The sequence below is a fragment of the Dendrobates tinctorius genome, unplaced genomic scaffold (genome assembly GCF_039654945.1).
Source record: "Dendrobates tinctorius isolate UK_male_01 unplaced genomic scaffold, ASM3965494v1 ptg000062l, whole genome shotgun sequence".
Classification (NCBI taxonomy): domain Eukaryota; kingdom Metazoa; phylum Chordata; class Amphibia; order Anura; family Dendrobatidae; genus Dendrobates; species Dendrobates tinctorius.
The window spans coordinates 13,660,682-13,682,661 of record NW_027361730.1 but is presented as its reverse complement, the minus strand read 5'-3'; the positions used below and the strand labels follow the sequence as shown (position 1 = coordinate 13,682,661).

The window sequence follows — 21,980 nt, the reverse complement described above, 5'->3', positions numbered from 1 at the left end:
TTCATTTACGGTTTCTCCCTGTAAGCAGACTCTTACAGAAAATTAATCCTACAAAAATGTATTCATACGAGGCAAATGTACTGTATATAACAACTTTATTAATTCAAAATCAATAGCATGATGAATATTACAAAGCATATATTGCACAATAGACAAATATAAAACCAAACAGTTAAAAAATAAAAAGTGAGAGAAGAGGATGTGCCAGATTACTTCATCATAATTAGACCCATGGAAAAGATTTATGCACAAAAGTGTTCTGTGCACAAAATGTAATAGAATTCAGCTAGATATGTAAATATAGAATTGCATTGAATATTTCATGAATAAACCAAAGGACTGGAGACCAAGCTGTTGTGAACTCCCTTGCTCGGATTTCTGAGCCGAAACTCCTTCTGCTGGTTACTGAGAGTAGTGGAGCTGTCCAGGTGGATGGAGGTTCTCCACCTGACGATGATAATTGGGAATCTGGGATTGCTGGCTGGGAGCATATTATGGAGCTGGCTGCTCTTGAAGGTTGCTGGTGAGTTTTTCCTCTGTGTGCATTTGGAGCTCTTTTGTCCCCTGCCTGATCTGCATGTTCAGCTAAGTGATTGTTTTGCTAATCCTTTGCATCTAATCTGGTTGTGTCTTTTTTTTGCTTTGCTGCTAGGGTTCAGCGTGCTCCCTGCTGGGGGCAGCGCTGGGCCCTGCTTCATATGTTGCAGCTTATTCAGTCCCCTGTTATGTTAGTATCTTTTTGCTTACTGCCAGTTTATACCAGAGTGCTGATCTAGCGGGGGTGAGATCTTGTGATCTCAGGTTTTATTGTATATCAGAAGTGTTGGACTTTTTCAGGGTTTTGTGCATGATTGCAGACAGTATCTTTTTCTGTCCTGTCTAGACAGCTTGGGCCCCACCGTTTGCTCAGTCTGTTCTCTGCCTGTGTTTGTGTCTCAACTTGTCTCACCAACAATATATGTTTGGGGGCTGTCTATTCCTTTGGGGATCAGCTCCGGGGCAGTTTAGATTTCATCTTTCTGTCTTTAGGCTTAGATAGTCCTCCGGCTGTGACGAAGCGTCTAGGGCATCGTAGGAACGCTCCACGGCTACTGCTAGTTGTGCGGATAGGATCAGGGGTCTGCAATCCGCTTAGTTACCAACCTCTCTGGTCTTCTGGTGGCTTAGCCTGTTCCTGCCATTCTCCTCAGTGACCCATTCATAACACCAAGCATTTATACAATTTACCTTTCTTAACAGACTCAAAAAGTGCTTTGTGCATAAATCAATATGACGCATAATGCTGATAAAAATATCACTACATAAGTAAAGTGCACTGTGCAAAGTGTGTATATATATATGTACAGTACAGACCAAAAGTTTGGACACACCTCATTCAAAGAGTTTTCTTTATTTTCATGACTATGAAAATTGTAGATTCACTCTGAAGGCATCAAAACTGTGAATTAACACATGTGGAATTATATAATTAACAAAAAAGTGTGAAACAACTGAAAATATGTCTGATATTCTAGGTTCTTCAAAGTAGCCACCTTTTGCTTTGATTACTGCTTTGCACACTCTTGGCATTCTCTTGATGAGCTTCAAGAGGTAGTCACCAGAAATGGTTTTCACTTCACAGGTGTGCCCTGTCAGGTTTAATAAGTGGGATTTCTTGCCTTATAAATGGGGTTGGGACCATCAGTTGCATTGTGCAGAAGTATGGTGGATACACAGCTGATAGTCCTACTGAATAGACTGTTAGCTGCTTTTTATCTTGCCATAATACAAGTTCTAAGTAAAGAAAAATGAGTGGCCATCATTACTTTAAGAAATGAAGGTCAGTCAGTCTGAAAAATTGGGAAAACTTTTAAAGTGTCCCCAAGTGCAGTGGAAAAAACCATCAAGTGCTACAAAGAAACTGGCTCACATGAGGACCGCCCCAGGAAAGGAAGACCAAGAGTCACCTCTCCTGCGGAGGATAAGTTCATCCGAGTCACCAGCCTCAGAAATCGCAGGTTAACAGCAGCTCAGGTTAGAGACCAGGTCAATGCCACACAGAGTTCTAGCAGCAGACACATCTCTACTACAACTTAAGAGGAGACTTTTTGCAGCAGGCCTTCATGGTAAAATAGCTGCTAGGAAACCACTGCTAAGGACAGGCAACAAGGAATGGACATTAGTCCAGAAGAAATCTGTGCTTTGGTCTGATGAGTCCAAATTTGAGATCTTTGGTTCCAACCACCATGTCTTTGTGCGACGCAGAAAGGATGAACGGATGGACTCTACATGCCTGGTTCCCACCGTGAAACATGGAGGAGGAGGTGTGATGGTGCTTTGCTGGTGACACTGTTGGGGATTTATTCAAAGTTGAAGGCATACTGAACCAGCATGGCTACCACAGCATCTTGCAGCAGCATGCTATTCCATCCGGTTTGCGTTTAGTTGGACCATCATTTATTTTTCAACAGGACAATAACCCCAAACACACCTCCAGGCTGTGTAAGGGCTATTTGACCAAGAAGGAGAGTGATGGGGTGCTATGGCAGATGACCTGGCCTCCACAGTCACCAGACCTGAACCCAATCGAGATGGTTTGGGGTGAGCTGGACCGCAGATTGACAAGTGCTAAGCATCTCTGGGAACTCCATCATGACTGTGGGAAAACCATTTCCGGTGACTACCTCTTGAAGCTCATCAAGAGAATGCCAAGAGTGTGCGAAGCAGTAATCAAAGCAAAAGGTGGCTACTTTGAAGAACCTAGAATATCAGACATATTTTCAGTTGTTTCACACTTTTTTGTTAATTATATAATTCCACATGTGTAAATTCATAGTTTTGATGCCTTCAGAGTGAATCTACAATTTTCATAGTCATGAAAATAAAGAAAACTATTTGAATGAGAAGGTGTGTCCAAACTTTTGGTCTGTACTGTGTATATATATATATATATATATATATATATATATATATATATATATATATATATATATATATATCTCATGTCAGAATAGAAGAAATGCAATGTATAAAGAAACCATAAGAATAATGCTAGCTGAGATTATATAGTGTGATTGATGACTAGTGTTGAGCATTCCGATACCGCAAGTATCGGGTATCGGCCGATACTTGCTGTATCGGAATTCCGATACCGACTTCCGATATTTTTTCAATATCGGAAGTCGGCATCGGAATCGGAAGTTCAAAGTTGATTGTCAGCCTGACGTCATCATGATGCGCGGTGTGTGCGCGCATCATGATGCGCCGTCATTTCGGGCCTTCCGGGGGTCTCTGCCGGCCTGCCGGGGGGCTGTGCCGGCCTGCCGGGGGGCTGTGTGGACTGCCCGGGGTCTGTACCGGCCTGCCGGGGGGCTGTGCCGGCCTGCCGGTGGTCTGTGCACCCTGTGGGGGTCTGTACCGGCCTGCCGGGGGGCTGTGCCGGCCTGCCGGTGGTCTGTGCACCCTGTGGGGGTCTGTACCGGCCTGCCGGGGGGCTGTGCCGGCCTGCCGGGGGGCTGTGCTGATGTCCGGGGGTCTGTGCAAGCATCGTCCGATGGGACTACAAGTCCCATCTGGCGATGCCTGCTACCATGACAGTGATTGACACATTAGCCAATGATGGGACAGTAGTAGTCCCATCATCCGGCTAATGTGTTAAATGTTAAAAAAAAAAAAACACTACATACATACTACATGCATGCTACATACATAACACATACATACTACATACATAACACATGCATGCTACATACATAACACATGCATGCTACATACATACTACATGCATACTACATACATGCTACATACATGCTACATACATACTACATGCTACATACATACTACATGCATGCTACATACATACATACTACATACATACTACATGCTACATACATACTACATATATACTACATGCATGCTACATACATACTACATGCTACATACATACTACATACATACTACATGCTACATACATACTACATATATACTACATGCTACATACATACTACATGCATGCTACATACATACTGCATGCTACATGCATGCTACATACATACTGCATGCTACATGCATGCTACATACATACTACATACATACTACATGCTACATACATACCACATACAATACGTTCATACAATACATACATAGACATACAGTACATATAACATAGAGTAACATACTTACCAATACTTGTCACATTGTTCCCCGAAGCCATTGTCTTTTACGGAATAAATATTAACATAACAAACCACAAAAATACTCACCCACGATCCGAAGCAGTCCACGAGTGTGTCCCATGACGATCTTGGGTAGAGAACTGCAGCATCAGCTGTTGCTGCCGTTCTCTACGGGCTGCAGGAATCCAATGACGGAAGGTAGGTATCCTTCCGCACTGTATTCCTCCGCCACTTAAAAAAAAAAAAAAAAGTCCCTAGTCTCACTTTATGCCATTGCTGTGTGGGAATTTCCCACACAGCAATGGCATAAAGTGAGACTAGGGACTTTTTTTTTTTTTTTTTTTAAGTGGCGGAGGAATACAGTGCGGAAGGATACCTACCTTCCGTCATTGGATTCCTGCAGCCCGTAGAGAACGGCAGCAACAGCTGATGCTGCAGTTCTCTACCCAAGATCGTCATGGGACACACTCGTGGACTGCTTCGGATCGTGGGTGAGTATTTTTGTGGTTTGTTATGTTAATATTTATTCCGTAAAAGACAATGGCTTCGGGGAACAATGTGACAAGTATTGGTAAGTATGTTACTCTATGTTATATGTACTGTATGTCTATGTATGTATTGTATGAACGTATTGTATGTAGTATATATGTGGTATGTATGTAGCATGTATGTAGTATGTATGTAGCATGCATGTAGCATGCAGTATGTATGTAGCATGCATGTAGTATATATGTAGTATGTATGTAGCATGTAGTATGTATGTAGCATGCATGTAGTATATATGTAGTATGTATGTAGCATGTAGTATGTATGTAGCATGCATGTAGCATGCATGTAGTATGTATGTAGTATATATGTAGTATGTATGTAGCATGTAGTATGTATGTAGCATGCATGTAGTATATATGTAGTATGTATGTAGCATGTAGTATGTATGTAGCATGCATGTAGTATGTATGTAGTATATATGTAGTATGTATGTAGCATATATGTAGTATGTATGTAGCATGTAGTATGTATGTAGCATGCATGTAGTATGTATGTAGTATGTATGTAGTATATATGTAGTATGTATGTAGCATGTAGTATGTATGTAGCATGCATGTAGTATATATGTAGTATGTATGTAGCATATATGTAGTATGTATGTAGCATGTAGTATGCATGTTGCATGCATGTAGTATATATGTAGTATGTATGTTGCATGTAGTATGTATGTAGTATGTTGCATGTAGTATATATGTAGTATGAATGTAGCATGTATGTAGTATGTAGTATGAATGTAGCATGTATGTAGTATGCATGTTGTATGTATGTAGCATGTAATTTTTTTTTTTATTTTTTTTTACATTCAACACATTAGCCGGATGATGGGACTACTACTGTCCCATCATTGGCTAATGTGTCAATCACTGTCATGGTAGCAGGCATCGCCCGATGGGACTTGTAGTCCCATCGGACGATGCCTGCACAGACCCCCGAAGCCTGCACAGCCCCCCGGCAGGCCGGCACAGCCCCCCGGAGCCTGCACAGCCCCCCGGCAGGCCGGCACAGCCCCCCTGGCAGGCCGGCACAGCCCCCCGGCAGGCCGGCACAGACCACCGGAGCCTGCACAGACCCCCTGGCAGGCCGGCACAGCCCCCCGAAAGGCCCGTACAGACCCCAGAGAGGCTGTACAAGGGAAAAACAGGATTTTTCTTATTCCGATACCGGAAGTTCCATAGACTTGAATGGGACTTCCGGTATCGGAATCGGCGATACCGACACTTTTTTTTTTTTTTTTTAAGATCGGCCGATCCATTCCGATCCGATACTTTGAAGTATCGGACGGTATCGCTCAACTCTATTGATGACTGTAATATGTCCCGATCACATCACCATGGGTAAATATAGTCACTCAATTAATCTATTGCCAATGTAGATACATGAATACTGACCAAAGTGGCACACCACAGTTCCCCTCACACCATTCCAAAGCGTGTTTCACTGTTGCTTCATAAGGAAGTGAGATGGAGGGGACGTGATCGATATAAGTAGGGCACATACAGCTGATTAGACTTACAATCAAGAGACACCATGCTACTTGACGCAGCTCCTGACGCATGCTCCCACATCAGAGCTCACAGTAATGTATATGCAATTCAAACGAAAATTATATATACCATTACGAGTGAATGTACACAATAAAGTGCAATATCTTTGTATTGGCACAAGTATTAATACTTCCCCTTTCAAACATGGCTGCAAGGATGTTGTCCGTCACCTTGTGCATGCACCTGCCTGTTCCTTCATTGGCGTCCTGGATGTTGCGCCATTAACTGTGACCCCCGTTGCACTTTGTGACACTTTTCCTGGCCTCCGATGTGGGAGCTGATCAAGTACTTCTCACAAAATTAGAATATTATCAAAAAGTTAATTTATTTCAGTTCTTCAATACAAAATGTGAAACTCCTATATTATATAGAGTCATTACAATATTCTATTTCAAGTGTTTATTCCTGTTAATGTTGATGATTATGGCTTACAGCCAATGAAAACCCAAAAGTCATTATCTCAGTAAATTAGAATAATTAACAAAAAACACCTGCAAAGGCTTCCTAAGCATTTAAGAAGGTCCCTTCGTCTGTTTCAGTAGGTGCCACAATCATGGGGAAGACTGCTGACTTGACAGATGTCCAGAAGGCAGACATTGATACTCTCCACAAGGAAGGTAAGCCACAATAGGTCATTGCTAAAGAAGCTGGCTGTTCACAGAGTGCTGTATCCAAGCATATTAGTGGAAAGTTGAGTGGAGGGAAAAAGTGCAGTAGAAAAATGTGCACAAGCAACAAGCAACCAGGATAATCGCAACCTTGAAAGGATTGTTAAGAAAAGGCCATTCAAAAATTTGGGGGAAATTCACAAGGAGTGGAGTGCTGCTGGAGTCATTGCTTCAAGAGCCACCACACACAGACAGATCCAGGACATGGGCTACAAGTGTTGCATTCTTTGTGTCAAGCCCACTCATGACCAATAGACAACGCCAGAAGCATCTAACCTGGGGCCAAGAAGAAAATGAACTGGACTGATGCTCAGTGGTCCAAGGTGTTGTTTTCAGGTGAAAGTAAATTTTGCATTTCATTTATAATTTCTCTGGTTAGCCAATAAAGGTATCACTTCTTGAATACTTTTCTCAAATTTTTTTGGTGGGACATAAGTATTTACAGCATTTCATTTGGAAATCAAGGTCCCAGAGTCTGGAGGAAGAGTGGTATAGTGTGAAGTTTCCACAATCAGTGATGGTTTGTTGAGCCATGTCATCTGCTGGTGTAGGTTCACTGAGTTTTATCAAGACCAAAGTCAGCGCAGCCGTCTACCAGGAAATTTTAGAGCACTTCATGCTTCCCTCTGCCAACAAGGTTTTTGGAGATGGAAATTTCATTCTCCAGCAGGACTTGGCCCCTGTCCACACTGCCAAAAGTACCAATACCTGGTTTAAAAACAACAGTATAACTGTGCTTGATTGGCCAGCAAAGTTGCCAGACCTTAACCCCATAGAGAGTCTATGGGGTATTGTCAAGAGGAAGATGAGAGACACCAGACCCAACAATGCAGACGAGCTGAAGGCTACTATCAAAGCAACCTGGGCTTCCATAACACCTCAGCAGTGTCACAGGCTGATCGCATCGCCTCAATGCCACACCGCATTGATGCAGTAATTGATGCAAAAGGAACCCCGACCAAGAATTGAACGCATTTATTGAACATATATTTCAGTAGGTCAACATTTGCGGATTTCAAAATCATTTTTTCAAGCTGGTGTTATAAAGTATTCTAATTTGCTGAGATAATGACTTTTGGGTTTTCATTGGCTGTAAGCCATAATCATCAACAGAAATAAGCACTGTTTGTATTGAAGAAATGAAATAAATTAACTTTTTGATGATGTTCTAATTTTGTGAGAAGCACCTGTATATCCAATTAAATTTTGTGCACAGAGGACTTTTGTGCATAAATTTTATCCATGGGTGAATTTATGATGTACTAATCTGGCACATCCTCTCAACTCACTTTTTATTTTTTAATTGCTTGGTTTTATATTTGTCTGTTGTGCACTATATGATTTTTAATATTCATCATGTTATTGATTTTGGATTAATAAAGTTATTATACACATTTGCCTTTCTTGAATACATTTTTGTGGGATTTATTTGTATATGGTATTTGTAGACTGTTATATAGTGGTCTTATTGTTTGGTATTTCTTCTCTATATAGGTTTTCCTTACAGCAAATTGTAGAGGTACTTTTGTTCCCAAACGCAGAATGAGAATAATCCATATTGATGGCCTATTGCTACCCATACCGATCAACAGAATGAATATTACTTTCACTATTTCGTATGGATAGGCAGCTATAAATGCATTTTTCATTCATTCAAGGCATGAGTTTTATAAATAATACATGTAGTGTAAATTAATAAAAAAAAATACCTGTGCGGCCTAGTCCTGCATGGCAGTGCACAGCTACCCTTCCCTCTTGCAAAGCAAATGCAATAACTTTGACGACATCCAGAATTCTTGGCACAGAAACTACCCCAAAATCAGGCAGTCCAAAATTATAGAATGAGACTGTAAAGAACAAAGTGTGATATTGGAGACAAATCAAGTATGAAACGTGATCCTGGCAATGTTAAAAGTTATACCAGCTTGGTGCTCTCCACAAGAAGAAACATTACCCTTATATCCCCTGTTAGACAATTTTTATTCAGTGAAATCAGATATCCTGTTTTGCACAGATGAGATGCAAACACTCCAAAACACGTGTCTGCCAATAAAGTGTCAGGTTTGTCTTTTATCCTAAGTCATGTGGTAAGGCTAGTTAAAAGTAGCTAGGTAACTAGGCTAGCTCAATATTGACTTTTAGGATTGATGCTAAAAGTCCTAGGTGGCACTGGAGTTAGCGTTCTCTTCCTCTCTGAAAAGGCAATTTGCATAGCTACAAACTAAAGCACAGTCAATAATGAACTTGTAATGGACTGACCTGAGTTGGAGTAGTAACATTGCAACCACTAGGGGCAGCAAAAGCAGATAGCATAGTCAGGAAATTGCCAGAGGTTGGTAACGGAGCAGCAGTGTAGTTGGGAGCATAAGCAGGAATTGTAGTCAGAAGATAGGCAGAGGTCGTAGACGGAGCAGCAGTGTAGTTGGGAGGACAAGCAGGAATCGTAGTCAGGAGATAGCCAGAGGTCGGTACACTGTAGCAGCAGTAGAATCTTGAGGATAAACAGCAGGTGGAAGAAGCTAGACTCCAGAGCAATGATAGCACCAAATTTTAAGAATACTATAAATGAAGTAAAATGGCAACGCATTTTAGACACCAAACTATACCTATCGTGAACACAGAGTATAGGTGTACAGTTGAATATAGATGACATAGTAGATGAGACAATGTGGAGTCACAGCCGGTGAACGCTACTAGGATCTGCAAACTAGGACGCACCCGGTCAGGAACAAAGAACTGAAGCGCTATTATGTTACCTTATTTTAAAAGCAAGGCCGCCAATCAGGACGTGGTAGCGACCACCAATCGGAGCAGAGGGGGGGCGTGGAAAAGGGAATGCAAATCCACGCCTTTGTCTCGCTTCTGAGTCGCTAACGAGGTCGTTGGGTAGGTGTCAAACATGACAATACATGCTACGCAGCAGGACCTCAGCGATCAAAAAAATGTCCAGAGTTTGAGCACGATCAGCGATACCTGGCAGGGGGCCGGTCACTGATACATGTCACACACAGCGATATCGCTGGTGGGATCGCTGTTGCGTCTCAAAACTTGGGACTCAGCAGCGATCTCACTATGTGTGACGGGGCCTTAAAGGCTGGGAGCTCAGTAATCTTGCAGGGAAGGAAGTGCAGTGCCAGGTTTAAAGCCCCCATTACACATAACGATGTCCCAGCGATCCCACCAACGATCCGACATGATGGGATCGCTGGGACATCGTTAGACAGCCCCAGCAATCAAGATCAGCGACACTGGACGCTGTTTTTTTAATGTAAACATCGGGTATCCAGGAGCCGCGGCTCCTGGATACCCGCTGTTTACCTTGGAAACCGGTATACACGCTGGTTTCCAAGGTAAACATCGGGTATCTAAGAGCCGCGTGGCTCCTGGATACCCGCTGTTTACCTTGGAAATCAGCATGTACGCTGGTTTCCAAGGTAAACAGCGGGTATCCAGGAGCCGCGGCTCCTGGATACCCGATGTTTACATTAGAAACCAGCGTCGCTGATTGCTGGTCTCTCGCTGCCACACGCAGCGCTGGCCAGCGGGAGACCAGCGATCGAAAAACGGCCCAGGCTGATGCTGCACGATCAGCGATAACCAGCATGGGGGCCGGTCGCTGATCTGCATCACACACAGCGATCTCGCTGGAGAGATCTCTGTAGCATCACAAAATCAGCACAAGATCGCTGTGTGTGACGGGGCCTTTAGTAGGGTGTTCAATCAGGAGATCACAGGCTTGAGCCAATTAGGAACTTGGGGTGGAGACAATCAGGAACTCAGGGTGGAGACCACCCGGAACAACACAGGTACTACTATCTGAGTTAGCAAGGAACTGTCCAGCGAGCAGAATAGCTCTGAGGGAAGAGCTGCTGCTTGGTGCACAAAAACTGCTGGTTTCAAATTATGACAGAACCATTTCTTTTTAAAAATTTTTCTTTACAGAGGCTGATGATCATCTGAACGTAGGTAACAAATAATCATTCCTGATCAGTGGTCCAAACATGCCTAAATGCTTGTGTGTTGGCTGACTACATCATTTATTGAGGCCTACAAATTATTGTTGGTCGGCAGCACATTCACTTATGTGAACAGATAAGGGAACAAAAAAAGAATCTGACAAGCAGCGCTTTCAATCAGATGTTTGGAATGAATAAAAAATGTATAAATATGACTTATACTTTGTGAGTGGAACCAAAGCTACCCAGATACAAAAAACAAGCCTCCACTGTGATGAATTAGCCTGCAGCTTGTACACTAAGAAGCAGACGCCATAAGTAGAAGTTCAGCCAAAAAGAAAAAAATAGGAGTGCCAGCTGACACCATTTCATAGGAAAGATATAACACCTTAGGTGTTGAATTATTTCACTTACACAGCAGGGGGGAGGAAAATGCCTTACCCCTTCCCCCCAATCCTGGTGAGTCTTGTACTCCTTGGGTAGGGTTCTTCAGCACAGCAGTCCCATAGAAGATGCACCTCCACCCAGAGATACCACCCGGCGGCCATCTTTCCGGAGGCCCACGCGTCACAAAAACGGAGCTGTGGGGGCTTCCAGGCATTGCTGAAATACTGGCAAAACCCCACACACAGCACAGAGCTCCGCTGCCGCCACACCACAGAGCCCCGACACCACCGCACCACAGAGCACAGCCACTGCCACCACAGGTTTTGTAAGCATGTTGGACAATAAGACGCACCCCCATTTTCCTCTATAATTTTGGGGGGAAAAAGTGCGTCTTATGGTCCGAAAAATACGGTAAGTCATTCTCCCCTCCACACCTTTGCTGTCTAAGAGAAATAATTTAACACGTAAGTTGTTATATCTTGTTGAGGTATGAGGAATTGGTGCAAGAAGTTTATCTGCCTACGTCAAAGGAAACATCTTTTTAGCTTTGTGTTAGTCCTAAGATATATATATTTGATGCAATGTATTATACTTGTAAATTCCATCCTGACGTGGTGATTTTCAGTTTTTACGCTTTGTTTTTTCCTCCACTTCTTTCAAGATGCATAACTTTATTAATTTTTTCAGCAATATAGCCACATATGGGCTTGCTTTTCCTAGGACAAGCTGTACTTTTGAATGCCACAATCCATTTTATAATGTTATGTAATGGAAAGCCAAATTCCGCAATTGTTTTTTGTTTGTTTTTTTATTTACAGCCTTCATTATTCATTAAAAATTATTTGGAAAAATGATTCTCTAGGTCGGTACGATTGCACAGATACAAAACATGAGGTAAAAGAAAAATCAGAAATTTGTAAAAAAAAAAAAAAATTTTGCTTTTCTTGTATCTCCATTTTCTGAGACCCATAGAGGCTTAAAGGGAATCTGTCACCCCTTTTTTCAAATATGAGCTGCCGGCACCGACATCAGGGGCTTATTTACAGCATTCTGTAATGCTGTAGATAAGCCCCCGATGTACCTGAAAGATAAGAAAAAAGAGTTAGATTATACTCACCGGGGGGCAGTCCGGTCCAATGGGTGTCGCCGTCCGGTCCGGCGCCTCTCACCTTCATACAATGCTGTCCTCTTGTTTGCTGCCTGTCGTGCTTTATTCCCTCTTATAAAAATAAACACAGCCTATACTCACCTCCAGTGCTGTTCAAGAACTGATTGCACTGGCTCTCCAGGGGCTCCCATAAGAACTCACTGGCATTGTGCAATTGTGTTGTGGGGATAAAAATAGGCTTAGTTCTCACTTCTATAAAGACCGTTAGGTGTTAAAGTCTCTATCGCTTGCAGCATCTAAGGCTGGAGTCACACACAACCATTAAAAAATCGGTCCGATTTTAACGGTACGAAATCGCAGAAAGATTTCTTGTCCAGGGATCCGTCTGTCATCAGAATTTCCGGCGATGAACCGATTTTATTCGCATCTAAGCATCAAATTGACATCCAATGCCAATGCCTGATGCTCTTTCCTGTTGACCTGGAGAAGTCTTGTGATTTAATCGCAAGTCACATGTGTGGTGCGTTTTCAATGTGATTTTTTAATCACATCCATAGACTTGCATTGGCGAATCCGATGCTGCGATTGTCTTGGTCCGAGGAACGGATCCGATAAAAAAAAGGCATGATGGGAGCAGCACCATAGAATAACATTGGGACGAATGCAATGCGATTTTTTTATCGCATTCGTCCGATTTAATCGCTAGTGTGACTCCGGCCTAAGGGTTTAAACAGGATAACTCCAATCAAATTCATTGGAGGAGGGTGTTAGCATTCTGAACATTCTCACATAACAATACCATGTATAAGGCATTAAAAAACCTCCTGTGAGAGGTGTTTGTATATTTTCTCTTTCTGTACATTGGTATACTAAATGTATTAGGCCTGTTTCACACATCAGTTTTTGTGTGTCAGTTAAAATCCGCCAAAATGGCGGAAAGCGGATCCGTTGTTAACTGATGCCACCGGACCGTTTTTTGACGGATCCGCCGAATGAAGAATTTTAAAGGAACCGCTGCCCGAGAAGGTGAGAAGGAGAGAAGGATAGAAGGAGAGAGAGAGAATTTTTGTGTCTGCCCGCCAGAAATGATTTCAGGGTTAAATTTCCTCCTGACATCATTCCTCCGGGCATGCGCTCTATAAAAATGCGGATCCTGCAGTACAAAAAACGTTACATGGTCCGTCCAGGTATCTCGTCGGACGCAAAAATATTGACGGATCCGCAAAAAAACGGATCCAACGGATGGCCATCCGTCAAGATCTGCCAGTAATGCAAGTCAATGGGTAAAAAAACGGATCCGTTTTGCAAAAACGGCGGATTTTGACTGATGGTCAAAAACGGAAGTGTGAAACAGGCCTTAACTGAAAATGTGTTGTAAGCTAAAAAAAACATTCAGGACAAAAATTGCACATTGTGCACTACCTGGGGTGGCACCTGAGGAGTGGTCCATGATGACACAGTGATCTAATTGGTCCTGCACGGCTTCCCTTAGACCCCATATGAAGCATTATTGAACGTACATGTCCTGCATAGAGAATTCCTCAAATTGCTTTCCAAAACATAGTTGTTATCAGGTGCACAGTCATCACAGTCATTGAGAGAATAAATTGTATTCATGGTAGCGCAATTTTATGCATCACTTAATAACACCAACCACAAATATCCAAAATCTAAATGTATAAAATATGTAATGGTTTGAGTTTACTTTCAAAATACAGTATACAGAACACTATTTGAGGACTAAAATCTTGACAGCCTATACACACATAGATGCACTCACTGCCAGAGTCCATAAAATCTTGAGGTCTGTATGAAAAGCCACTCTGAGGATCCAGAGAATCTCCACAGTGGCCATGCTCCCAAGGATGCTGCGCATTGATCAAGGATCGTATACCATACCTATATAAACACAAAAAGATTTTTTTAATGCACTGGTCCCTTCAGTTATAATACTATTCCTTCAATGACAAACATTGTAAGTTAAAGTTTCATTATTTAGGAGCGCACCACTCCTCAACTTCTTACCTTCCAACTTGCTCGGGGACAGAAGCTCTTGATTTATTGACAGTTCAGAACATTGCTTTGGCCTCAACGGCATTCTCTCCAATGCCGCTATTTAAGGCAGTTTTGCCTCAGCAGTATTGAGAAGTGCAGTGGGAGCTAGCTATGCGGTTTAGTTATTCCAGCAATGCTCATATGTCTATGTGGGGCTCATCCTGTTTATAGGAGGCTATGTGGTGCTCATGCTGTACATAAGCTATGTGTGGGCTCATGCTGTATATAAGAGTCAATGCGAGGGCTCATGTCATATGTAAAAGGCTATGTGGGGCTCATGCTGTGTATAGGAGGCTATGTGGGGCTCATACTGTATATAAAAGGTTATGTGGGGCTCATATTGCATATAAGAAGCTATGTGGGGCTCATGCTGTATATAAGAGGCTATGTGGGGCTCATGCTGTACAGTACATAGGATGTTATCTGGGGCTCATAATGTGTATAAGAAGCAATGTGGGGGCTCATGCTGTATATAAGAGGTTATGTGGGGCTCATACTGTACATAGAAGGCCATGTGGGGGCTCATGCTTTGTATAAGACGGTATGTGGGGGATCATGCTGTATATAAGAGGCTATGTATGGCTCATACTGTATAGAAGAAGGCTATGTGAGCACGGTGGCTCAGTGGTTAGCACTGCAGCGCTGGAGTCCTGGGTTCAAATCCCACCAAGGACAACATCTGCAAGGACTTTGTATGTTCTCCCCATATTTGCATGGGTTTCCTCACACATTCCAAAGACATACTGGGGACAGCAATGCTAATGTGTGCAAACTGTAAAGTGCTGCGGAATATGTTAGCGCTAAATAAAAATAAAGATTATTATTATTATAATCTGTATATAGGGGGCTATGTGGGGCTCATACTGTATACAGAAGGGCTATATGTGGGCTCTTATGGTATATAGAGGGACTATTTGCGGGCTTATGCGATATATAGGGGGACTGTGTGTGGGCTCATATGGTGTAGATAGGGGGATGATGCATACTTAATTCTGCTCAATATTAAGTGATACAATGAATCTAATATAAAATAATTAGGGTTTATATTATAATGATAGTTAATATGTTAATATTAGCATTTCACAGAATTAATTTCAATCTATTTGTTCAGCCCTCCAGTACAGTTACAGTCTCTCATGTGGCCCCTTGGGAAAATCAATTGCCCACACCTGCTCTGGAATGATTCTTTAGAAATGAGCACTGTTCATTGGTCAGCTTAATAAGTGGAAAATCAGACATATTTTCAATTTCAACCAATTCATATTCTAGACATAAGGTATATCAGGATAGATTGCATGTAGAGTGACAATGATATCACTATCTCCTGTAACCATCCGGCAATCTATAGGATTTAATTTTACTCTGTGCAAAGCGTCTTCTTGAGTGTGAACTGTTGTAGCCAATAGATGGGCTGCTGCCTCGTATTCCTAAAAATATTTTTGTTTTAAAAAGTATCTTTTATACTCCCCCTTTTCTTACAAGTGATTCTACAATTGTGTTTGGGCTCCCAACCATTGATTTGTAGCTTTTTCGGATGGGGATTCAATACATAACTTCTCTTTATTCAATTGGTCTTTCTGAAAGGTCTCTGTAAGTTCCCTTATGTAGAGGATTTGAAGAAGTGAGTGACACTAGTCACTACTCTCTGACAATTTGCAAAGCTGGATAGTGAAGAGGTGGGGGTTAAGATACCAAGAAGGCTCATCATAAAGGGGTAAAGCAATGGTGTAGTAAAGTCACAGTCCGAGGTCAGAATTCCTGGAAGGTAGCGGATCAAGACAAAAGGGCAAGGCAAACAGATGGTCAAAAGCAAGATCCACGGTTGGGCAACAAAGATCAAATGCAGTAACACAGAGAACAGAGCAAATGCACAGCATTTGAGATAAGCTACAACTGGCAGAAGTCAGAGGCAAGCAGCCAGTTAAATGGCCTACGAATCATTCCAAACGTTAGACACCTGTGGGAAACTCAGCATGCCCCCATCCTGATTGGATGACTGGACTCTCACTCACCATACTGACAACTCAGAAAGCCCAAGCCTCAGATTGGATGGCAAAGCTGTTAACCATGATAGCGACAGCTCAGCACGCGCCTGTCCCAGATTGGATGGCTGAGCTGCCACTCACCACACTGATTGGAGGAATCGTAGCAAATCTAAAAATACTAACAGAGCTCAGTGACTAGCAGTCTCATTTATCATGCATAGGGATATGCAATCTATTTTCATTGTTATCCAACCAATGGAGAGCAGATAAAGCAGTTTGGAAGATGTGAGTTCATCCCTGTGCCAAAACTCTCACTCTTACAGGGTATAGCATTGAGAACGCAACCTGCTTAACCCATAGTCTTCTTTATATAACCAGGAATTGTGCCAGCTTTTTTGTACCTCGGTGGAATTGTCCAGGAGAAACGACTACCATTTATCATAAGGTGACTAATTTCTCCAGACTTCCTCAAAATTACATCTACAGCTCTGGCAAAAATTAAGAGACCACCACATCAAAACCCTGTCATGGGCAGCCCATTTTCCAGATCTGAACCCCATTGAAAACCTCGAATGTAATCAAGAGGATGATGGATAGTCACAAGCCGTCAAACAAAAGAAGGACTGCTTAAATTTTTGCGCCAGAAGCAGTGTGAAAGACTGGTGGCAAGCATGCCAAGACCATGAAAGCTGTTTTTAAAAATCATGGTTATTCCACAAAATATTGATTTCTGAACTCTTCCTGAGTTAAAACATAAGTATTGTTGTTTCTAAATGATTATGAACTTGCTTTCTTTGCATTATTTGAGGTCTGAAAGCATTGGTTTTTTTTTTAATTTTGACCATTTCTCCTTTTCAGAAAAAAAAGCAAAATTTATTGCTTGGAAATTCGGACACGTCAGAAGTTTATAGAATAGAGAGAAATTTATATTTTAATCAAAAATATAATTATAAAGAGAAAAATCAGACAGACTGAACATTTGGAAGTGGTCTCTTAATTTTTGTCAGAGCTGTATATCCTTGTAATGAAGGATCCTCATGAGAACTGGTTTAGGGTCGACCCTAAACAAATGGGAAAGACAATCTTTGCCAAGTTTTCTCTGGGACCATTGTTCAAAAATTTTATTGGGGTTTCATCCCTCCGACTCTTCTGGGACATTAACCAACCTAAGATTATGTATCTGTCGTCTGTTTTCAAGGTCATCGGACTTCTGGATAGTTCAGAGACAATATCAGTAAGTCGTTTCATGTCCTTCTTATCTTACTGGGAGGTAAATGATCTTCTATATTTCCAAGTCTCTCCTCTGCTGCCCCATGTGCTCAGTAACTAACCTTAGATCTTGTCTAAGCATTAAAATATACTCTTTAAAAACAGATGTGCCTCCTTTCTCTGACATTGTTGACACGATACATGCACAAAGTCTGATGAAAGAAAGGATTGAAAAAAAAAAAAAAAATTTATATATATATATATATATATATATATATATATATATATATATATATACACACACACACACACACTATTTGAAGTTTCCCATATGAATGCTTAATGAGATCAGTGAATTGCACTGAAAGACAGCCGAAAATACATCTTTAACCCTTTCCGCACATGAACAATTTAGAATTTTTGTTTTTCCTCCCTTTTCTCCAAGGGCCATAACTTTTTTATTTTCTATCCACATAGACAAACATATGAGCGCTTTTTTTCTGCAGGATGAATTGTACTTTTCAACGACACCTTAAAAGTGCCGTGAAATTTCAAAAAAACTCCGCAATTCTGACATTGTTTTGGGGATTTGTTTTTACCTTATACATTGTGTAGTAAAAACGACCTGGCAATATGATTCTCTTCATCAGCATGATTACGCTGATACCATACTTGTCCAATTTTTTTTAATTATTTTGGTGGTGAAAAAAAATTTGAAATTTGCAAAAAAAATTTTAGATTGTGTGAAGGCTTATTTTTTTGTGCGTCGAGACAGTTATTATTGATACTATTTTAGGATCGATATGATTTGAACACCTCTTAAAGAATTTTTTTGTGGTGTTAAAGTGAGCAAAAAAATGCTATTTTTACATTTTGACTTTTTTGTGCTTATTAGTAGGGTTGATCAATTTTATATTTTGATAGATCCTGGACCCGGTGATGCCACATATATGTATTATTTTTAATACCTTTAATTTTATTGGAGGTAAAGGGGATGATTCAAACTTTTATATTTTTTTTCATATTTTTTCTTTTTACATTTTACTGTATTTATTATTTATTTAGGGGGCTTGAACCTATGACTGTCTGATTGCTTGTGCTATATACAGAAATACCAGAATATTGCTCTATATACAAAAATCAGTCTCCTTTGAGCCCAGCTGCTTCATGACAGATATTGAGGTCATCAACCGAACCCTTGCTGTTTTAGCAACCCATCGGCGCCTTGTGAACATGTCGTGGGGCAGCCAATGGGCGCATAGAAATACGTGACCCCATGCCTAGTGCATTTTTAATCCCGCTGTCAGAGATTGACATAAACACCATAGAAGAAAAAAATGCTAGGATGAGTGTTAACACAAAAGATAAAATTAATAACCTTTACTATAATAAATATTATATGCATTTATACTTACGTAAGAAAAAAAAAATCTTTTTTTCTTTATTGTATTTGTATATTTGTACTTTATTAGATTTTTTATAAATTCTTTATTCTCTGATAAAATTTCTTTATCAGTTCTCGTTTCTTCACTGTTTTCTTCACTTTTTTACTTCACTTCACCTTGATGAAGGACCTGCGAAATGTGCATTGGGTTTCTGGTGGGTGAGTAAGTAACTCCTGTCCTATTACTATATGCAAACATAGTCTCTACCTGATTGTTTGTTTCTCTCCTTATGTGCATGTTACTAACTTAACTTTTATGTATATTTTGATTTGAGATGCACAACTTTAAACTTTTTGATTGAAGGATAACGTGTGCTCTGGTCTGTGGGGATATTAACCAGTGTTTAGCGTTAGGCCGGGATCACACATGCGAGAAACACGGCTGAGTCTCACATGTTAATACCCGGTAGTGCCGCAGCACTCGGCAGCAGAGCCTACGGCTGCATGTATTGCTATACGGCCACACGCTCCGCTCCCGAGTGCCGGCGGCAGTGCCAATGTAAGGGAGGGTCAGGACTGTAGTCGTGTCCTGAATTACTGCAACATCTATGTCCAGTCCTTCACCTACAGAAAACTGTACTCTTCAGCGTACCTGCATCTCCAGATTCAGCTATCCCCGGGCAACGACAGTCGCTATTCCAGGCGACCCCCAGCAATGGACACACAGTCCAAGTTAACTTTAACATTCTCTTTACCGAATACTTCACATGTTACATCCACAGTTGGTACATCGTGAAATTTACTTGTTTCCTCATCTTTCCCTTTCTGGCTGTCACTTCTGTGCAGTACTCGCCCGGACTGGACCATCCTAGACTGCTCCCCAGTTCCTTCCTGGCTTGACCTCGCCATGATGACATATCCTTTTGCCTGTTTCGCCCCAGACTCGAAATCACCAGTCACCATGTTTGGTTGCCTCTGGTAAAATAACCAGCCCGTCTGTACTGATCTCGTCGAAGCTCCAACCTCCCTCATCTCCTCAGTCCAAATGACTCATGCCCTTAAAAGCATCTGCCCAGGCGATAAGTCGCCACATCTTTCCTTTCCTGTTCTGGCCCACTGCTACGATGCACAGTGGCCGTGGATAATGTGGGCTGCAGCGCTTTCACGTTACATGGCTGCCAAGCTGTCCAGGCCTATAGCCCATGTGGACACTTGAGCACCCTGGCCCCCGTCTGACCTAACTTCCTAGAAACTTCTTTCTTGCTACCCGGCAGCCCCTTCTACACTTAACCCTCTATAAACATCCTATCAACTATACCTAACAGTGCACACTAGTATGCCCCATCTAGTGGCCCATTAAGGAACTACATCTACCCTTATCTATAGGAACTACACACCAGTGCCCTCCTCTAATGTCCCCAAAAGGATGCACTTTACTTACCCTAAACTGTACATGAACATCAGTCACATTATACTAAAGGAACAAAAAAACAATATAATACAGTTCTCTACAGAATGGTAACACATATATACATGTGGCAGTACCATAAAATATGAGCGATAATATATATTTCTATGTAGCAGTACCGCAGGCATCATAGACATTATCAACAAATGAAAGATAATTAGAAGGAGGGAAGCACGAAGGTCATTATTTCTCACTCCCTTACACTGGGTATTAACATGCGACACTCGGCCTCACTGTGATTATCATATCTGCACTTATAGCTTTGTTTACTCTGGCCATATGAAAATCATTATTTATTACATGAATAACATATGATAATCAGCACACTGGTTTAATGTAACTATCCCTGTCTTCTCACCCACCATTTTATTTTTACGTGTCTGTTTGTTGGAATTTTTTTTAATATTTATTCTAATAAAGGCTATTAATTTTATCTTTTATGTTAACACTCGTCCTAGCATTTTTTTTGTTTTATGGTGTTTATGAAAAATTATAATGCAGTAAGGGGCATACTTACCAGAGGCAACATTACAATTCTTTGATGTCAGAGATTGACAGTATCATTTAACAGGTTAACAATCGCAGGTAGAGCTCTGTTCCACGATCAACTGTGTATCACAGCCATTATGTGCTGAATATGGGCCAGGATCACCCCGAATGCTCCATGTACCCACTCCCAACTTGCATATACATAAGATGGGTGTAAGGGACTAATAGTAAGCTCTATAGTTTCTGTGTCACTTGGCATGGTCTCATTATTTCTATATGGTATTGGATCATCAGGCAGGCCCTGGCCTGGCAACTTTTCATTTCTTTTACATCCAGTGGTCTCAGCTTCAGGGTGAGATGTAAAAGCCTGCAAATCCTTACATTCAAGGGTCAACGTCATGTAAGGTGCCGCAGGGTAGTAGCCGTGGATGAGCTGCTGCTCCATGACGCCCTGGCACCATACAGGAAAATCGTGTCTCAATCCCAATGTACTGTCATGTGTGGTGTGTATCACACTCACTTGTAGGCCGCAGGCCTCCGCTGTTGTCACGCGGCGGCTGCCGCGCACTCCTCCCATTGCTCCCTCCCGACCGCAGCTTACCCGCTCACCGGTGGCCTCCTCGCCGCGGCGTCGGCTGCCTCGGGCTTCTCCACAGTCCCTCCCGGTTCCTCTCCTTCGTCAGGCGATCGCGTCCGTCCAGTCTTCTGGACCGCGCCGGGTGCGCGCTCCCGCCCCTCCTCCTCGGCGGGCGCGCGCACACACTATGCCCGGGCACACGCGCGCCTCCTGTTCCCCATGAGGACGCGAGCCTTCCTCTCCTGCACTGAGAGGTCACGACCCGGAAGGCCTCTGCTTCTTCTCCTATATCAGGCCGCCTCTTCCTGCTGGCGGTGCCTGATTATCACTGCGCTTCGTTAGTGATTCTGGCCCGTTCTCCATGTACGCCCCTGCGTCCTGTAGCTCATCTGCCTTTTCCATTGTCCTCTCTCCTAGGATCGGGAGGCCCGTGGTCGTGTCCCGTCC

General features: G+C 42.1%; 1 protein-coding gene across 3 annotated transcripts in view; it reads right to left on the bottom strand.

Annotated features, from left to right (window-relative positions):
* Positions 1-21,980, bottom strand: part of LOC141092930 (protein tyrosine phosphatase domain-containing protein 1-like) — a 124,502-nt gene that overhangs the window by 50,102 nt on the left and 52,420 nt on the right. Inside the window, exons 3-5 of one of the 3 annotated variants that reach the window (XR_012232958.1) lie at positions 14,147-14,265; positions 9,175-9,406; positions 8,625-8,762 (exon numbers count right to left, since the gene is read on the bottom strand). Coding sequence is in view for 1 of the 3 variants with exons in the window: in XM_073579293.1 (XP_073435394.1) it covers positions 8,625-8,762; positions 14,147-14,265 (257 nt within the window). In the remaining 2 variants the exon portion in view is untranslated. Of the gene's footprint in view, positions 1-8,624; positions 8,763-9,174; positions 9,407-14,037; positions 14,266-21,980 lie in introns of those variants that run through there. The other 2 variants (XM_073579293.1, XR_012232959.1) reach the window with 2 other exon arrangements.